Source organism: Balaenoptera musculus, chromosome 8 (assembly GCF_009873245.2).
Source record: "Balaenoptera musculus isolate JJ_BM4_2016_0621 chromosome 8, mBalMus1.pri.v3, whole genome shotgun sequence".
In the NCBI taxonomy this organism is placed as follows: domain Eukaryota; kingdom Metazoa; phylum Chordata; class Mammalia; order Artiodactyla; family Balaenopteridae; genus Balaenoptera; species Balaenoptera musculus.
The window spans coordinates 18,940,151-18,958,448 of record NC_045792.1 but is presented as its reverse complement, the minus strand read 5'-3'; the positions used below and the strand labels follow the sequence as shown (position 1 = coordinate 18,958,448).

The following is an 18,298-nucleotide window of genomic DNA, read 5'->3' as shown; positions in this document are numbered from 1 at the left end:
TCTTACAGATATATGACAATTTTAAGTTATTAAAACTCATATAAGGCTAATTACACGGGAAAATGCTCAGAATATAATACATGAAAATAGAAGATGCAAAATTCCACATATGTACTAAAATTCTAACTTTGAAAAAAAACCTATAATTTTATCTCCTACTCTGAATAGGGGAAAAAACTGGAAGAAAATCTTCAAAATGTTATCAGTGCTTGAATGTGTTCGGTAGAAAATGGGATAATTTTTACTTTTTATTCGTTTAAAATATTTTAAAACTCATCTACTCATTGAAGAAAATCTAAACATCATGTTAAATCATACATTAGAAAATGAATGTTCTTTATATTCTCCTCTCTGCCACCTCCTAGAAATCCACTGTTCACCGTTTGCTTTATTCTCCTCTGTTTTCTGCATATACATTAAAGGATATATGAAGGAGTTTCTCAAATGTGGTGGATATATCAGTTACATCAAAATAACCTAGAGTGTTTATTAAAAAGGCAGATTTCCAGGCTCCAACCTGTGAAGACTCTGATTTCACAGGTCAGGAATTAGGTCCAAAATCTGCCTATTCCAAGTATCCCAGGTGATTTTTATATGTATTAGTGATTGAGAACCCTTAGGAGCATGTGCTTTAGAACCCAACAGGTCCTGCCACATACGAGCTGTGAGAGACTTTGGGTGCATTACTAACCCTGCTGGGTCTTAGTTTCCTTATCTGTAAAATTAGGATAGAAATAGTAGCATCTGCATCATAGTTATTGTAGGGATTAAATACGATAATACATGTAAAATATAATATAGTATAATGTATTACACACGAAAGCACTCAATAAATGTAATAAGACCTAATACTTATATAATGCTTACTGTATGTCAGGCACTGTTCTATGCACTTTACATAGATGTATACATTTAATGCTGGAATTAAATCCCTCCTTGTGGAGACCTTAAGTATCATTTAAACTTTACATCTTAGAAAAGGACGAGTCAAAAGTGGCCTATAGGAGTGAACCATTAAAAGGAAAAAAATGATGATGCAGAAGATAGAAGGGGGAAAATTTCCAGAATCATTTTCTTGATAAAGAGAGGGGATGGCCCCTAGTGCACAGATGGAGAGGGGTTGGCCTTTGCTAGCAGCATGGGCAATCACACACAGAAGTGGAATGGATACAGTGCAGCAGATGGGCTGTTGGAAGTGAAAGTTCTCTTCTGATTGCTCCTCCTCTCTGGCTGAAGTTGGAAGCTAGCTGATAGTTAGGATGTTGTGAGGTTTAAGAAGAAAGGAAAAAAGAAGAAGATATTTTTGATGGAGGGAGAGTGAAGGGACTAAGGAAATGTATTATGATTCTTAGGCAGCCCAAGGACCCACTTGAGACAAGTGATCCTGAATTTTTTTTGAGACTGCTCAGCATAGCTAAGGAAACTAAGATTCAGCAGAGTTAAGTAATGTGCCTAAGGTCTCACAGCTCATGAGTGGCAAGACCTATTTGGTTCTAAAACCACATTCAGCTGCTCAGGCACAAACACTGAATAGGTATAGAATAGAATGTAACCTAGGTTGCAGTTTTGCTGAGGGAGGTGGGCATAGATGTAAAAGAGTGAGTATGATGATTGACCATAGGATTAAAGCTGAATTTGGAGGGTGAAGAACAGCGTAAGATAATAGGATCAAAGTACTGTATGTCTGGGTAAGAGTCTAAGGATTGTTGGAGTCAAATACAAGAGGGGGGACTTCCCTAGTGGCACAGTGGTTAAGAATTCACCTGCCAATGCAGGGGACACAGGTTTGAGCCCTGGTCTGGGAAGATCCCACATGCCACGGAGCAACTAAGCCTGTGCGCCACAACTACTGAGCCTGCGCTCTAGAGCCCTTGAGCCACAACTACTGTGCTCTAGAGCTCTCGAGCCACAACTGTAGCCCGCATGCCTACAGCCCGTGCCCATGCACCGCAATGAAGAGTAGCCCCCGCTCACCGCAACTAGAGAAAGCCATGCGCAGCAACGAAGACTCAATGCAGACAAAAATAAATAAATAAATAGATAAATAAATTCATAAAAAAATAAAAATAAAATATTTTAAAAATACCAAAAAAAAAAAAAAAAGATACAAGAGGGACCAAGTTGAGAGATAGAAGGAAGCGTCTGGAGGGTGAAATTGGTAATGACAATGGCTAAATTATGATCAAGGGGGAGAATAGTTGAGGTAGGGCAGAGGACAGGATCACTGGAAAATAAGAGGTAAGAGAACTGAGAAGCCAGGCATTCCAGATGCTTTTGATGTCCTAGTCATATCTCCTTGACCTACTTCTGGTTTCAGCAACAGCTATGGTAGAAGACATTTCAGACTCCCTCTGACATCTTCCCACCTGAAAAGGGCACCTCTTCTGCTTTCACCTCAAGGTCTTCTCTGAAAGCTCAGGAGCCTGCTAGGTTCACGGGCAAGAACAAAGTACAGCAAGTATGAGGAAGATATGCTTCAGGGAACAACCCTCAACCAGTAGGGTTAGAAGTCAGTGAATAAGTGCCCCAGCCTCTGGTCCTTTGACAGACAATTTTGTGAGACACTCAGGATGCTTCCTGGAGTTCTCACTGGACTTGAATACCCTCCCCCCTTTTTTTTTCATAGTGGTGACCTTGATGCCACACCTTTACAGAGGCTTTCCCTCTTTCCCTCTATCTTACTCTCCTTGCTCCCTGGTTCCTGCTTCCTGGGTTACCTCCCAAATAAACCACTTGTATCCAAAGTCCTTGTTTCAGGGTCTACTTTCAGGAGAAACCTTACTAAAACATCAGGGTACTCACAATCTTCTGTGAATATTGAAATCACTAAGAATTATGACAGGAGTCATGTTGGAGAGAATGATAGAGAGTCAGGACCTAAATTAAGGAATGAGGGAGTATGACCTGGGGGCGGGGTTCAGTGCATGATTGTGACAAAGAGGGTTAATGGATGGATAGTCCATTGACACCAGACTCAAAGGTGAGTGCTTTTAGGGAGGAGGGGAGGAGGATGATTTGGAAGTGGCAGTGGGGAGAAAAGAAGACCAGCACACGAACTCAGGCTCAGTGGTACGTCAGCCATAACTTGAGAGAGATGCAGGAGAAGCACTGACTTCAGAGGAGAATCAAGTTGCACTTAGAATAAGAAAGTAAAAGACTATTAAGAGAAGAGTTTGAGGCTACGGAGGATTTTACTGCCTGCCCAGAGGCTTGCAGGTTGGGCAAAGGGGAGATAGAATCAGAAGGGTAAGTGCTGAGGTGTATCTGGATAAGGGGTAATACTAGATGTTGGGGTTCCTTGTGGAGACTGACATAACAAAGCTAAAGGCATAATGAGATTGGTTTTAATGGTGGAAGGGCAGATAATAGGGGTGTGTCAGGCAGTAGGGAAGGGTAGGGACCTTGCCAGAAACACACAGAGCTCTAGGGTCCCCTTCTCTGCTGCAGTTGAAAGTGTGGAAGCTGGGAAGGGCCGCTTCTACTTCACTCAAATCCACAGGGTTCTTGGGAATTCTCTTGACCTTTACTAGAGGGGGCAGGGAACCCGGGGAGAGACATGGGCTTATCTGAGGTACTGAGAATTCTGGAGAACAAAAATTTTTTTTTTGGTCGTGCCACAAGGCTTGTGGGATCTTAGTTCCCTGACCAGGGATCAAACCCATGCCCCCACCCCCTGCTTTGGAAGTGCGATGTCTTAACCACTGGACTGCCAGGGAATTCCCTGGAGAACAAATGTTAATAACTAGTTTGGGGCTAGTCTTCTCAAAGCAACTGGTGAATAGTCACCTGTTCTTTTAAGATCTTTCATTAACAATTGTTAACTAATGCCTGAAGCTTATGCCTCAATTATATTTTCTAGACAAGGATGAATTAAATAATATGGGCTTATGATATTCTATTTATATTACAGAAAATCCCCCAAAAGCCAAAAAATAGCAAAAGTGTCCAAAGGTTAAAAATATTGCAAAACAATACTGTAAGTCCCCACGATTATTAATTCTTGAAAAACCAGTGATTAGGTACATGATTTCTGGAACAAATAGATATTTTAACCAACGTGTGGGGTTGACCAACTTCTTTCCTGTGAACTTGCTTGGGGTCAAATTATATTCCACCATATCAGCTAGTTTTGTTGATTGACAGAACTGAGACTAGATTCAAGTCTTCAGATTTGTGATTTAATGTTTTTCTTGTCTTAAGGATGGTTTCAGAAAAAAACAAAACAGACAAATACTCAAGGCACGTTTTGCTTGTTCTGTGAGGCTGAACTTTCACTCCTGGACCTGATTCTTATCTCCTCTGAGGCTGCCTCACTGAAAACTCAAACTCTAGTTCCTCTTTGCCCCCTGTCCACAGCAGTGAATCTCCCCTGCCTTACTCTCATGATGTACCCTAACTCTCTTCACATAGGAGAGGAGGGATTAAACCAGAGATGACTGCAGATTTTTGGACTTTTTTGCTGGACCCATTTGCATATCCTCTGGACCTCTTTCCTCCAGTGCCCAAATCAAGCTCATCCTTTCTCTCTTACTCTCCCAGTAAGTAGAGTCGCCAGCAGTTGGAAACACTTCTCCATGAAGAGAGAAGGCAAGTCAGAGGTTTTAACTCCGGGATCCTTAACCTTGCATTCTGGAGCCCTCCAGCGACCACTGTTGGTCTTGCGGCAACTGTGATGGAAAGTGTTCAAAACAGCATCTCACTAGCTCCCCCCATGTGGCATGTCAGTTAGCTACAGTGGCAGGAGCTGCCATCTGAGGTCACATTGACTTTTTGGCTTAAGGGGGATGTAAAAGGCCCTGAAAGAAACACATACAGGCACGAAATCACTTCTAATACTTGTTTCATTATCTATCATTACACAATTATTCACTTTCCCAATACCAGGAAAAAACTTTACCTTGCCTAATCAAGTGCTAAGTAGAAAAAAAACTAGCAGTTTTTGGCCAGTTATAACGCTTTATTCATGCTATCACTTGGAGACTTCATCTAATTAGAATTTTTTTTATTGGAGTACAATTGCTTTACAATGTTGTGTTAGTTTCTACTGTACACTGAAATGAATCAGCTATATGTACACATATACCCCCTACCTCTTGGACATCCCTCCCACTCCCCTCCCCCAATCCCACCCAACTAGGTCATTACAGAGCACCAAGCTGAGCTCCTTGTGCTGTACAGCAGCTTCCCACTAGTTACCTATTTTACTTCTGGTAGTGTATATATGTCAGTGCTAATCTCCCAATTCATCCCACCCTCCCCTTCCCCACCCTGTGTCCGCATGTCCATTCTCTACATCTGTGTCTCTATTTCTGCCCTACAAATAGGTCCATCTGTACCATTTTTTGATTCCACATACATGTGTTAATATACGATATTTGTTTTTCTCTTTCTGACTTATTTCACCCTGTATGACAGACTCTAGGGCCATCCACATCTCTACAAATGACCCAGTTTTGTTCCTTTTTAACGGCTGAATAATATTCCACTGTACCACATCTTATTTATACATTGCTCTGTTGATGGACATTTAGGTTGCTTCCATGTCCTGGCTATTGTAAATAGTGCTGCAATGAACATTGGGGTACATGTAACTTTTTGAGTTATGGTTTTCTCTGGGTATATGCCCAGTAGCAGGATTGCTGGGTCATATGGTAGTTCTATTTTTAGATTTTTAAGGAACCTCCATACTGTTCTCCATAGTGGCTGTATCAATTTACATTCCCACCAGCAGTGCAAGAGGGTTCCCTTTTCTCCACACCCTCTCTTGCATTTATTGTTTGTAGATCTTTTGATGATGGCCATTCTGACTGTTGTGAGGTGGTACCTCATTGTAGTTTTGATTTGCATTCTCTAATAATTAGTGATGTTGAACATCTTTTCATGTGCCTCTTGGCCACCTGTATGTCTTCTTCAGAGAAATGTCTATTTAAGTCTTACGCCCATTTTTTTGATTGGGTTGTTTGTTGTTTTGATATTGAGCTGCATGAGCTGCTTGTATATTTTGGAGATTAATTCTTTGTCAGTTGTTTCATTTACAAATATTTTCTCTCATTCTGAGGGTTGTCTTTTTGTCTTGTTTATGGTTTCCTTTGAGGTGCAGAAGCTTTTACATTTAATTAGGTCCCATTTGTTTATTTTTGTTTTTATTTTCATTACTCTAGGAGGTGTGTCAAAAAAAATCTTGCTGTGATTTATGTCAGAGAGTGATTTTCCCTATGTTTTCCTCTAAGACTTTTATAGTGTCTGGTGTTACATTTAGGTCTTTAATCCATTTTGAGTTTATTTTTGTGTATGGTGTTAGGGAGTGTTCTAATTTCATTCTTTTACATGTAGCTGTCCAGTTTTCCCAGCACCACTTATTGAAGAGGCTGTTTTTTCTCCATTGTATATTCTTGCCCCCTTTGTCATAGATTAGGTTACCATAGGTATGTGGGTTTATCTCTGGGCTTTCTATCCCATACCATTGATTTATACTTCTGTTTTTGTGCCAGTACCACACTGTCTTGATTAGTGTAGCTTTGTAGTATCTCCTGAAGTTGAGGAGCCTAATTCCACCAACTCCGTTTTTCTTTCTCAAGATTGCTTTGGCTATTCGGGGTCTTTTGTGTTTCCATATAAATTGTAAAATTTTTTGTTCTAGTTCTGTGAAAAATGCCATTGGTAATTTGATAGGGATTGCATTGAATCTAGATTGCTTTGGGTAGTATAGTCATTTTCACAGTACTGATTCTTCCAATCTGAGAACATTGTGTATCTCTCCGTCTGTTTGTGTAATCTTTGATTTCTTTCATCAGTGTTTTATAGTTTTCTGAGTACAGATCTTTTGCCTCCTTAGGTAGGTTTATTCCTAGGTATTTTATTCTTTTTGTTGCAATGGTAAATGGGAGTGTTTCCTTAATTTCCCTTTCTGATTTTTCATTGTTAGTGTATAGGAATGCAAGAGATTTCTGTGCATTAATTTTGTATCCTGCAACTTTACCAAATTCATTGATTAGCTCTAGTAGTTTTTTGGTGGCATATTTAGGAATTTCTATGTATAGTATGATGTCATCTGCAAACAGTGACAATTTTATTTCTTCTTATCCACTTTGTATTCCTTTTATTTCTTTTTCTTCTCTGATTGCTGTGGCTAGGACTTCCAAAGCTATTTTGAATTATAGTGGTGAGAGTGGACATCCTAGTCTTGTTCCTGACCTTGGAGGAAATGGTTTCAGTTTTTCACCATTGAGAATGATGTTTGCTGTGGGTTTGTCATATATGCCCTTTATTATGTTGAGGTAGGTTCCCTCTATGCCCACTTTCTGGAGAGTTTTTATCATAAATGGGTGTTGAATTTTGTCAAAAGCTTTTCTGCATCTATTGAGACGATCATATGGTTTTTACTCTTCAATTTGTTAATATGGCGTATCACATTGATTGATTTGCATATATTGAAGAATCCTTCCATCCCTGGGATAAATCCCACGTGATCATGGTGTATGACCCTTTTAATGTGTTGTTGTATTCTGTTTGCTAGTATTTTGTTGAGGTTTTTTGCATCTATGTTCATCAGTGATACTGGTCTGTAATTTTCTTTTTTTGTGATATCTTTGTCTGGTTTTGGTATCAGGGTAATCGTGGCCTTGTAGAACAAGCTTGGGAGTATTCCTCCCTCTGCAATTTTTTGGGAGAGTTTGAGAAGGACAGGTGTTAACTCTTCTCTAAATGTTTGATAGAATTTGCCCGTGAAGCCATCTGGTCCTGGACTTTTGTTTGTTGCAAGATTTTTAATTACAGTTTCAGTTTCATTACCTGTGATTGGTCTGTTCATATTTTCTATTTCTTCCTGGTTCAGTCTTGGAAGGTTATACCTTTCTAAGAATTTGTCCATTTCTTCCAGGTTGTCCATGTAATTGGCATATAGTTGCCTATAATAGTCTCTTATGATCCTTTGTATTTCTGCAGTGTCAGTTGTAATTTCTCCTTTGTCATTTCTAATTTTATTGATTTGAATCCTCTCCCTTTTTTCTTAATGAGTCTGGCTAAAGGTTTATCAATTTTATTTATCTTCTCAAAGCACCAACTTTTAATTTTATGCTATTGTTTTCTTTGTTTCTATTTCATTTATTTCTGGTCTGATCTTTATGATTTCTTTCCTTCTACTGACTTTGGGTTTTCTTTGTTCTTCTTTCTCTAGTTGCTTTAGGTGCAAGGTTAGATTGTTTATTTGAGATTTTTCTTGTTTCTTGAGGTGAGATTGAATTGCTATAAACTTCCCTCTTAGAACTGCTTTTGCTGCATCGCATAGGTTTTGGGTCATTGTGTTTTCATTGTCATTTGTTTCTATGTATTTTTTGATTTCCTCTTTGATTTCTTCAGTGATGTCTTAGTTATTTAGTAGCATATTGTTTAGCCTCCATGTGTTTGTGTATTTTATAGTTTTTCCTGTGATTGATTTCTAATCTCATAGCATTGTGGTAGGAAAAGATGCTTGATACATTTTGTATTTTCTTAACTTTACTGAGGCTTGATTTGTGACCCAAGATGTGATCTATCCTGGAGAATATTCCGTGTGCACTTGAGAAGAACATGTATCCTGCCACTTTCAGGTGGAATGTCCTATAAATATCAGTTAAGTCTTCTGGTATATTGTGTCATTTAAAGCTTGTGTTTCCTTATTTACTTTTTTTTTTTTGGCTGCATTGGGTCTTTGTTGCTGCTCACACAGGTTTTCTCTAGTTGAGGCAAGCAGGGGCTACTCTTCGTTTTGGTGTGCGGGCTTCTTTCTCATTGCAGTGGCTTCTCTTGTTGTGGAGCATGGGCTCTAGGCATGCGGGCTTCAGTAGTTGCAGCACACGGGCTCAGTAGTTGTGGCTTGCGGGCCCAGTTGCTCTGCGGCATGTGGGATCTTCCCAGACCAGGGCTCGAACCCGTGTCCCCTGCATTGGCAGGCAGATTCTCAACCACAGCACCACTAGGGAAGCCCAAACGATCCTCTTTTTAATGGCCTTGGCATCATTGTCAAGTGCCTGTTTGATTCCTTTCAAAGTGTAACCGTGAGACAGTTGCTCTGTAGACCTTTGGTGCATCTTGATTCCTTCTTTTCATGCTTTGTCAAACATAGGCTTGGCCGCAAAGAAACCTGTAAGTAATGGAAGGAAACACTCTGCTGGTAAAGAATGTTATGCTCCTGAACCTCTACCACCTGGTGTGTCTGGTTTCCTGCCGTGGCGTACTGCAGACGTGCAAAAAGGAACAGGTAATGGGCTTGCATTGCCTGTCTTTTTCAGTCTTTCAGAATTCTTTATTTTGGAACTTCTATTATGTGGGCGGTCTCTGGTGCTTTCTATAGAGGAAAAAAGATAACTCACACATGGCTTCTGCCTAATGAGCCCTCTCAGGAAGAAAAACAAAAAGTAATTGGGAGTTTCAAGTTGCTTCTCAAGTGTCACAACAGAGGTAACCCCGTGGGAGTCTTGAGGAGACTAAAATTATCACCAATTGTGCAGGTGAGAAAAGTTTCACTAAAGGCAGGTGTAGTTGAGCCAAGCCCTACAGCACAGAAGTAGGAATTTGGGTATGTACGAATGGGAAAAAAGACATTTTAGGCATGGGAAATAGTTTAATGCAGAATGGATGAGAAATATGCATTAGACCTATTCTAAATCAACTGGCTTATTAACTCAGTAAATCAGATTTAGTGAGTCAAACTAGCTTTACCTGACTACTTATCCAGGGGATAGCTGTTCATAGTAATTTTTCTCACAGAACAGTAAATAAAATTGTTGAACTATAGCTTTAGGCTTGCTAAGTGAAATAGATTGCTCTAGATGATTTTCAAGTGACTTACTTGGTAGTATTCACGAAATTGGGGATTAACAATTGCTTAAGAAAACAAAGAGAACTGATTTTAAATAGTACTTGAAGTAGTTACTGTGTAAAATATCTGTTCAGTTGCTCATGTTAAATAGATGTTTATAATCCCCATTGGACAACCGACTACTTTTTGGCAGATGGTAATGTGAATTGTTGTTGCATAAATTATAGTGTTGAATCCCCAGTCTTTGCACTTGAGTTTAACAACTCTGTGGTTTCCTATCTTCTTCTTGAGACACTTAATATCAGGTCCATCCTCGTCACAAAGAGTGGTAAATTAGAGAATGATTAATATCACCATTTAAAGAAGTTATATATCTAATGGGTAGTGCCAGGCCCATTTGCCTCAGAGAATCTGAATTTTTACAATATAATCTAAAAGATAAATTTAATTACTAATTATAAGCAAAAAAATTGCACATTAAAGAAGATGACAAGTTTTCATCTATCCAGTTAGAGAAAAACACACAGTCTGTCTTTCAAACACGTACATTTTGTATTGGCAGGGATTTTTCTTATTAAGCAATTATTTATTGACCGTCTACTTTGTGCTAGGCACAGGTGCTGGGGATAAACCCTATCTTCAAATAACTTGCACTCTAAGTGAGGAAGTAAGCCAACAGTTATAGTAGAGGTTATATACCAAGTGATACATCGCTGATGGCAGTATAAAATCTCAGAAACCTTTTGGAAAGAAGTTTGGAGATAGGTACCTCAGAGCCTTAGAAATGTTCATGTGCTTTGATCTCAAACTCATTTTTATGGATTTATTGCAAGAACGTTATTCTCAATATGGAAAAAAGCATTCATGCATAAAAACGGTCATTTTGTCTTATAATATTGAAAAGTTGGAAAGAATTTAAATGTGTAAAATGGTTAACCAGTAAACCCACTCAGTGGAATATTTTGTAGCCCACAAAAAAAAATCAAGGTTATGAATCCCCTGATTATATGAGAAATGATTGATTTCAATGTTAAATGGAGAAAAGTTGAACGTAAAATTTGATATCCAATATGATGGGAGCTTTGTCCCAGAAAAATCACCCTAGCCAGTGTACAGAAGGGAGGAAGGAGCGCAGATGACAGGAAGGAAAATTATTCCAAAGCCTTATCATTAGTCTTATTTAAGTAATGGAATATCAAGCAATTTTACTTTCTAACTTTTTTGGTTCCATATTTCCATGTAAGGGACATGAATTATGAATACTTTGTAGGAGGAGGGTACCCTTTTTCACAAAAATTTAACACTGTGTTCTAATTCCCTCCATTAGAGGGAGAAACTATTTCATGTAATTGCACTTTGATGTGCTATTTAGAACCAGTCAGGAATTTTAGTCTACTTTCCTCTGACTGTGGTGAGGGTTTTTTGTTTGTTTGCTTATTTGTTTAGAATTTCTTTGCAATCAGTTTTAGAAGATTGATTAAACCATTATATTAAAAGTAGAGGAATTTTGCAATTTTTTCCCCTTTTTCCCCATTGAAAACTTGACTGGCTTTAGTAATGAAACATTAAAGAATTTGAAGTTCTTAGGCTCTCAATTTTTTAAACATGTTCTGAATATAAAGATATATGTTCATTGAGCAAATGCTTGAAAACAATGAACAACTTATTGAAGGAAATAAAAGCCACCTCTGCATGTACACACACCTAATCTGCTCTTTTGTCTTAAAAAAGTATCAAAAATATTTTGCTATGTCACTGAATACTCTTCTACATCAGAGAATTTGATTAAGCTTATGCATCATCTCCCAGGAAAAACGCACAGATATATTTTGAATGTAGAACTCCTGAAGCCCATTCATTAACTCTGGTGGAGACCTCTTGTCATTCTTTTCTTAGTGGCTTCATAGCGCATTCCTTCAGATGGTGAGCTGTTTTTATTGAAACCAATCCCAATTTGGAGGCTCTTAGCTTTCTTCTAGGGTTTGGTTATGAACAATCTTATGGCATCGTGTTGGTAGATAAATCTTTGCCCACATCTTTGATTTCCTTAGGGTAAACTCCTGATGTAGGATTGTTGTTAGGTACCAAAAGCTACTCTCCAGAAAGCGATACCAGTTCCTCTCCCAATGATGGCATATAATAGTGTTCCTCATTCTTTAAGTGATTGTTCAAAGCAGTTAAAATGTATAAATATACCTTACTGTTTTCATAAGTATAAGTATTCTGATTGTTTATCGCTGCATAAGAAACCACCCCGAAACAGTGGCCTAAAACAATGACAATCATTTATTTTGTTCAAGAACCTGGAGGTTGAGTAGAATATTAATTCTTTTACTACACTCTCACTGACTGAAAACAATACCTATTTGACTAGCTCACAGTTCTGCAGGTCAGAAGTCCAGGCACAGCGTGACTGGGTTTCCTGCTCAGATACACACGGGAACATGTGGTTTCCCTCCTGAGAGTGTTAAAGCACGTGAAATTTAAGTGTTAACACATTAAGCCCCAAATGTTGGATGTTCACCATAGTTTGTGTGGGTCACAAAGCTGAAATCGAGATGTCAGTCTGGCTGTGTTAGCATCCAGAGGCTCTGGGAAAGAATGCCTCCAAGCTTCTTCGGCTTGCTGGCATAATTCAGATTCTGCAGTTGCAGGACAGAGGTCCCCATTTCCTTGCTGGCTGTCAGTCGGGGGACAGTCTCAGCTCCTAGACGCCTCTCGCTTGCCTTCCCTGCCACAGCATTGGACTTCTTCAGAGCCAGCAATGGAGAGTCTCCCTCTTGTCCCTTTTGTACTTCAATTCGGGAAGAGTTCAGGTCCTTTTCATGGGGTGCCTGAGTAGGTCACATTCACCTAGAATAATCTCCCTATCTTAAAAAAATCAACTGATTTTGAACCTTAATTCCGTCTGCAAAATCCCTTCACTGCCGCACCTAGATTTAGAGTTTGATTGGATAAGTGGAAGGTTTGTGTACTTCAGTAAGTAGGAGTCTTAGGGGCTCTGTTAGAATTCTGCCTATTCCAAGCAGTGTCCCCACCTCAAGGACCGAAGTGTCTTAGTTCCTAAAACTCCTAAGAGAGTTTATCAGTGTTCATTTTATTTTATTGACCTTGGTGAATGGGAAGACTACCACCTCCGTGAACAGGAATGGCACCCAGCTTCCTGAGTCCACAGTGTGGCTTGCTACTTAGTGGTGTGACCTTGGCTGTGCTGCTCTACTTACTCTACTTCTCTGCCTCTGTTTCCCTCATCTGTAAAATAACACGGAGTTAGTGATTGTTCTTTCCTCGTAAGGTTTGTTTTTTTTTTTAATAAATTTATTTTATTTATCTATTTTTGGCTGCACTGGGTGTTTGATACTGCTCACAGGCTTTCTCTAGTTGCGTCGAGCGGGGGCTACTCTTCGTAGTGGTGTGCAGGCTTCTCGTTGCGGTGGTTTCTCTTGTTGCAGAGCATGTGCTCTAGGCGCGCAGGCTTCAGTAGTTGTGGCACGCGGGTTCAGTAGTTGTGACACAGGGGCTCTAGAGCATAGGCTCAGTAGTCGTGGCGCACGGGCTTAGTTGCTCTGAGGCACGTGGGATCTTCCCGGACCAGGGCTCGAACCCGTGTCCCCTGCACTGGCAGGCGGATTCTTAACCACTGTGCCACCAGGGAAGCCAAGCCCCCTCTTATGGTTTTGATAATTAGATTATTTAATGCCCAGAGAACTCCAGGAAGAGTGCTTGACTGTAAATTGCTTTAAAAGTGATTACTTTTTAAAAATATGCTTTTGAATCTGCAATTATGCAATTCAGGTATGTTAAGCATGTTCATTAATAGGACTTCCTACTATAGAGAGACCCACAAATAAAAACAGAATTTTTCTTTCTTGGTCTTAACTATTTATTTCTGACTTGCTATGTTATACACATATGCCTTTTATGGTGGGCTGCCACAAATTTATGTTGGAAAAAGTAGAATTTAAATAAATCTTTACTATGCTAATTTGATAGATTTTGATAATTCATTTCACTAGCATGGTATGATATTACCAGTAGCAGACTAAAATCTGAATTCACTTCTGGCTATGCCCTTAAATCCTGATGAGTCCTATAGCTGGAAAGGCTTTTGGATATTATACTACGAATTAGTTATAACATTTACTCTGTTTGTTTAGGAAAAACCGGAGGAGTGCCTAAAGCAGTTAAAGGAGGAAAGAGTAATAAGACTTAAGGCTGATAAATGAGTCAATGAAGTAAACAATTTCTTATACTTTTGAGAGTGTTTTGGTTTTATTTTGATTTGATTTTAAGCCATATACACATAGTTTGTAAACTTTAAAACTGTAATATGTTGCAGATTGGTTGTATCATATGGACTTTTGCATTTACTGGTATTTAGTGATCATATGATCTATATTCCAGAAAGTATGTTTTTAAAGATGTGAAAATCTCGTTTTGTGTGTGTGTGTGTGTGTGTGTGTGCTTTCTTATGACATTAGCTTATTTTCTGTTCATGATTCTTTGATTCAAGAAAGCACTTTTTGTGCATATACTGTATATACAGTAGCATAAAAGACATGATGAGACTCTCCTGGCAATGAATTAGGAAAGTGAATCATTTAAATAAATTTAAGATATTGGAAAACTTCTAAGAATGCAATGAAAGATAAAAATATATACTATAAGAATTACATTAGGTAATGTGCATGAAAGCAGGGCATAATCTAAAAAGTTCTATATAAATATACTTTATCATAGGTTGAGCGTAGGGAGGAATTTTTCAAAGTGCATCCACTGGATTGGCGGACACTGATTCAATAAATGTTGAGCACCTGCTTATATAAGGCGAAAGGGGCATCATGAACATAACAGCCTTTCTGAGAAATACTAGAGTTGAGGTTATAGGGGGTTTTAAGTGCATAGGTGATGAGCGGAAGGGGAAGAGTGCACGGGAGTGAATATTTTGAAGAAGCCAAAGAAAATATTGGTGATCGTACATTTAATAAATTGGGTTGGGTATGATTTAGGACTTTTAAACGTAAGCATTAGATATTTTGCTCACTAAAGTTAATTCTTAACATTCAGCAGAGTTGTAATATGTTTTGTTCAAATCAGATTCTATAATTCACTTTCTAATTTAAGGGAAACTTAAAGCAGGTAATTTTCTAATGTGGAATGAGGCTCCATTATGAATTTAACCAGTTAGAAATGTGATCTTTTGTGAAAGATCATTAATAAAACGATAACTTTGGTTTATTTATATACCACCTAAGTGTTATATAGGAAACTTTGTTGGGTGCCTGGGGGTTTTGGTTATTGTGTGATATGGTCTCTGTCTTTACTGGTGGAGAGTTAGGTTAATTACAGATTAATTACATTTTGAGTGTTTTAGTTTTGTTCCTTGAAACTAGACAAGACTACTTTTGATGACAATGAGAAAAAATCATGTCAGACATTTTCAGTCTTCTTTTATAGCTGGAACATGAAAATGCCCAGTTAAGAAATATAAATTTCTCTTTGTCTGAAGCCCTTCATGCCCACTCATTGACAAGCATGATCCTGGATGATGAAGGTGTTTTGGGCAGCACTGAGAATTCTTTCCAGAAGTTCCATGCTTCCTTGGATCTCCTTAAAGATGCTGGGTTAGTTCATTTCTCTTCACGGCGTTCTCCTCTTTGCGACTATAATGGTAGTTTGCTGAGGAACTGGAGCAATTTTCATCACTTACGTGGCCATATTTAGCCAAATTTAGTGCAATTATAGGTAATATAATAGACGTTTTAAAATGAGGAATTAAATTTTTTAAGAAATGCAGATAGGGGAGCCTGCTTTGGTAGAGTGGGGAGCCCATTATAAAGCAGTAACCTGTAGACAGAGTAATTAGTAGGTATAGTTTTTTGTTAAGACTAAATTGAGGGCAGTTTTCATTGAAAATATTCAGGAATGGATAAGAATTTTCCTATCTTTCATTTATTTTGCTTGTTTGATAAGTTTGAATTAAAGTTATTTTTGTCTTAGACATAAAAATTATGATTAATCTGCAGGGAAGATATAGGTCAGTGGTTCTCAACCGGGAGCAATTTTGCTGAAAGAGGGAAGTGGAGATTGATAGTTGATGGAGTGGTGTTTTGTCAGTGAATGAATTGGTGTTGGGAAGGAAGGAACAAACACATTCTTGGAAACTGGAGGAAAGGTGGTTAAGAAGTGTGGGAATGGAGGTGTGGCAGGCAGTGGACGGCGTGCATGGTACATGTTGAAGCTGCTAGTGAGACAGTGGGATGTCTCCTAGAGGATGAATCTGGAAAGGGCTGAGAATTTGGGGGAGAGAGAGGCTTGTAGTCTGGAGTAGGATGTTGGCTTTTAAGATTTTAGAAGTATTTCATGATTGTAGGTCTGGGGAAATCTAAACTGCTCTTATGTGATTATAATAACCTTCGTCTTTTCTCCTTTCCTCTTCTGGTCCAGGCTTGGGCAGCTGGCCACAATGGCTGGTATAGATCAGTCAGATTTTCATTTACTAGGTCGTCTCCAGATGAATTCCACTGTTAGTAGTCTACCTAAAGAAGAAAAGAAGGCACTTGAAGAAGAAAAATCAGAATCAAAGCAGAGTGCCCCAGTACAAACGCAAAATCTCCAAGTAAGTGGACAGGACAGCACTTAATGATTCTAAGAGTGATTAGCAAAAAGGAAATGACCAAGTCAGAGAGAGAATAATAATGGTCAGTCTCTAATAGTTCATATGCTCGGGAGCTAGAAGACTCTGGGGTCCTCTCCAAATCTGAGATTAGTAAATGTGGGCCCATTTCATGATACTGTATTGTTGTACATAAGAAAACTGGAAGTTCTTTAGAAAATTTATGAGTTAAAGCAAACTCTCCTTAATGAAGAAAGAAAACATTAAAGAAAATATTCCAAATTTTAAATTGTATAAATGTCTATTCTATTCATATTTTATCTAGGTTTCTATTTGTATGCAGTCAGCTTACAATGAAGGAACACTAATGAAGGTACACGTACTGATATAATTTTTAAAATAAGTAATCTTGACATAGCTAATATGTAAGATATTATAGTGACTCACCTGGTCATGGGAATGGGAGGGGAAACCTGTCAGCTTTTCTTCTAGCCTTACTTGGAACCCCCTTCACCCACCTCAGCCAATCTCAGACTGGTCTTGGGAACTGACAGCTTGAGAACACAGTCTGGTCACAAACTATATGCTGTTTACATGTGCCTGGAGGATAGAAAAGAAATTAATTTTCTTACAGAGTAGAGTTTCATTTTTAGTGAGGGAAAGGAAATGGGTAATAACTATCCCAATCACCAAAGTCTGAAAATGTAGAGGACGTAGCCTTGGATATAGCTAGGTTAAGCTGAGAATCACTTGGCAAGATATAATTAGAAAAAACTGGCTCTGAAATCTTCTGAATAATCAATTGACTGTGTTAATAATAAGATCACAGAGTAACATTGAAGTTTGAACTCTACTTTTTTTTTATTATTACTACTTTTAATGGTTGGCTTTGTTCATCACTGAATTTTTGTCTTGTCTTTTGTCTTTCCCTCCAGTTTCAGAAAATTACAGGTGATGCTGGGCTTCCTTTGCCTCTCGACTCCTTCCATGTCCCAGTCTCTACTCAGGAGGCCTTAGAAACTTCCAAAGACAACCTGGGGGTCCCAGTCACAGAGCAGCGGCAGGAGTCTTTTGAAGATTTCATTGCTAGAACATGTTCTCCCTTCAGCAGATGTCATTTCTGGAACTGGAAGTCAAAGAAAAGAAGAGGAATTATCTAGAAATAGCAGGTCTTCTTCAGAGAAAATGAGCAAAGCAGGTGAATATACCAAAAAATACTCTGCTAAGAAACAACCTGGGAAGGACCTGCATTCCTGCTCTGACTCACCTGTAAAGCAGAAAAGCAAAGGAATTGGGCAAAATAATTCTTTGCTTAATGAACCAATTAGAAGTGAGTCTTCGAAAAAACACATTTCTGTTAAGAAAGAGAGTAGAATAGTGACTGTTTCATCAAAGACAACTAAAAGTAAACTCAGTCTACTAGAACATTCTGAAAGTGATACTCTTGGATCTGATTGTGAATTTCCAGAAAGCATCCATACTCCATCATGCCTAACATAGGTCTAAATCTTTTACAATCTTTTAAAATTATGTTTTTGCCTTCAAATTTTAATAAATTACTTATGTTTTTATTATAGCATATGGTGTTTTAAAATACTTGACTGGAAGCCATTAGAGAAAGATTTATCTATACTTTTTTATTATAATGAAAGTTTTGGTGTATTTTTCCTCGTGACACTTTGCACCATTCATTCAGCTAGTGTTTACTGAGGGCTTCATATGTACGGTACTTCTCTGGGTGCTATTGCTTTCAGCAGTGAACAAAATAAAGCCTTTACTCTCCTGGAACTAACACTCTGTGGTGGGAGAAAACATAAACAACAAAACAGGGTAAGGGGTAAAAAGAGATGGGAATAATAAATGGAATAGTTTTGCCATTTGGT

The 18,298-nt window shown here is 38.5% G+C and overlaps 1 protein-coding gene across 1 annotated transcript; it reads left to right on the top strand.

Annotated features, from left to right (window-relative positions):
* Positions 1-14,588: 14,588 nt before the first annotated feature.
* On the top strand, positions 14,589-17,991 carry LOC118899033 (centrosomal protein of 78 kDa-like). The gene is made up of 3 exons (XM_036859956.1): positions 14,589-15,423; positions 16,247-16,418; positions 17,351-17,991. The coding sequence occupies exons 1-3, from the start codon at positions 15,335-15,337 to the stop codon at positions 17,573-17,575; spliced, it is 486 nt and encodes a 161-aa protein (XP_036715851.1). The 5' UTR covers positions 14,589-15,334; the 3' UTR covers positions 17,576-17,991.
* The last annotated feature ends 307 nt before the right edge of the window (positions 17,992-18,298 follow it).

Excerpts from the sequence above, each read along its gene's own strand:
- LOC118899033 (XM_036859956.1), top strand. The coding sequence starts at position 15,335 with ATGATCCTGGATGATGAAGGTGTTTTGGGCAGCACTGAGAATTCTTTC. Across the intron at positions 15,424-16,246 it reads GATCTCCTTAAAGATGCTGG|GCTTGGGCAGCTGGCCACAA; the intron begins GTTAGTTCATTT and ends CTTCTGGTCCAG. Across the intron at positions 16,419-17,350 it reads TACAAACGCAAAATCTCCAA|TTTCAGAAAATTACAGGTGA; the intron begins GTAAGTGGACAG and ends CTTTCCCTCCAG.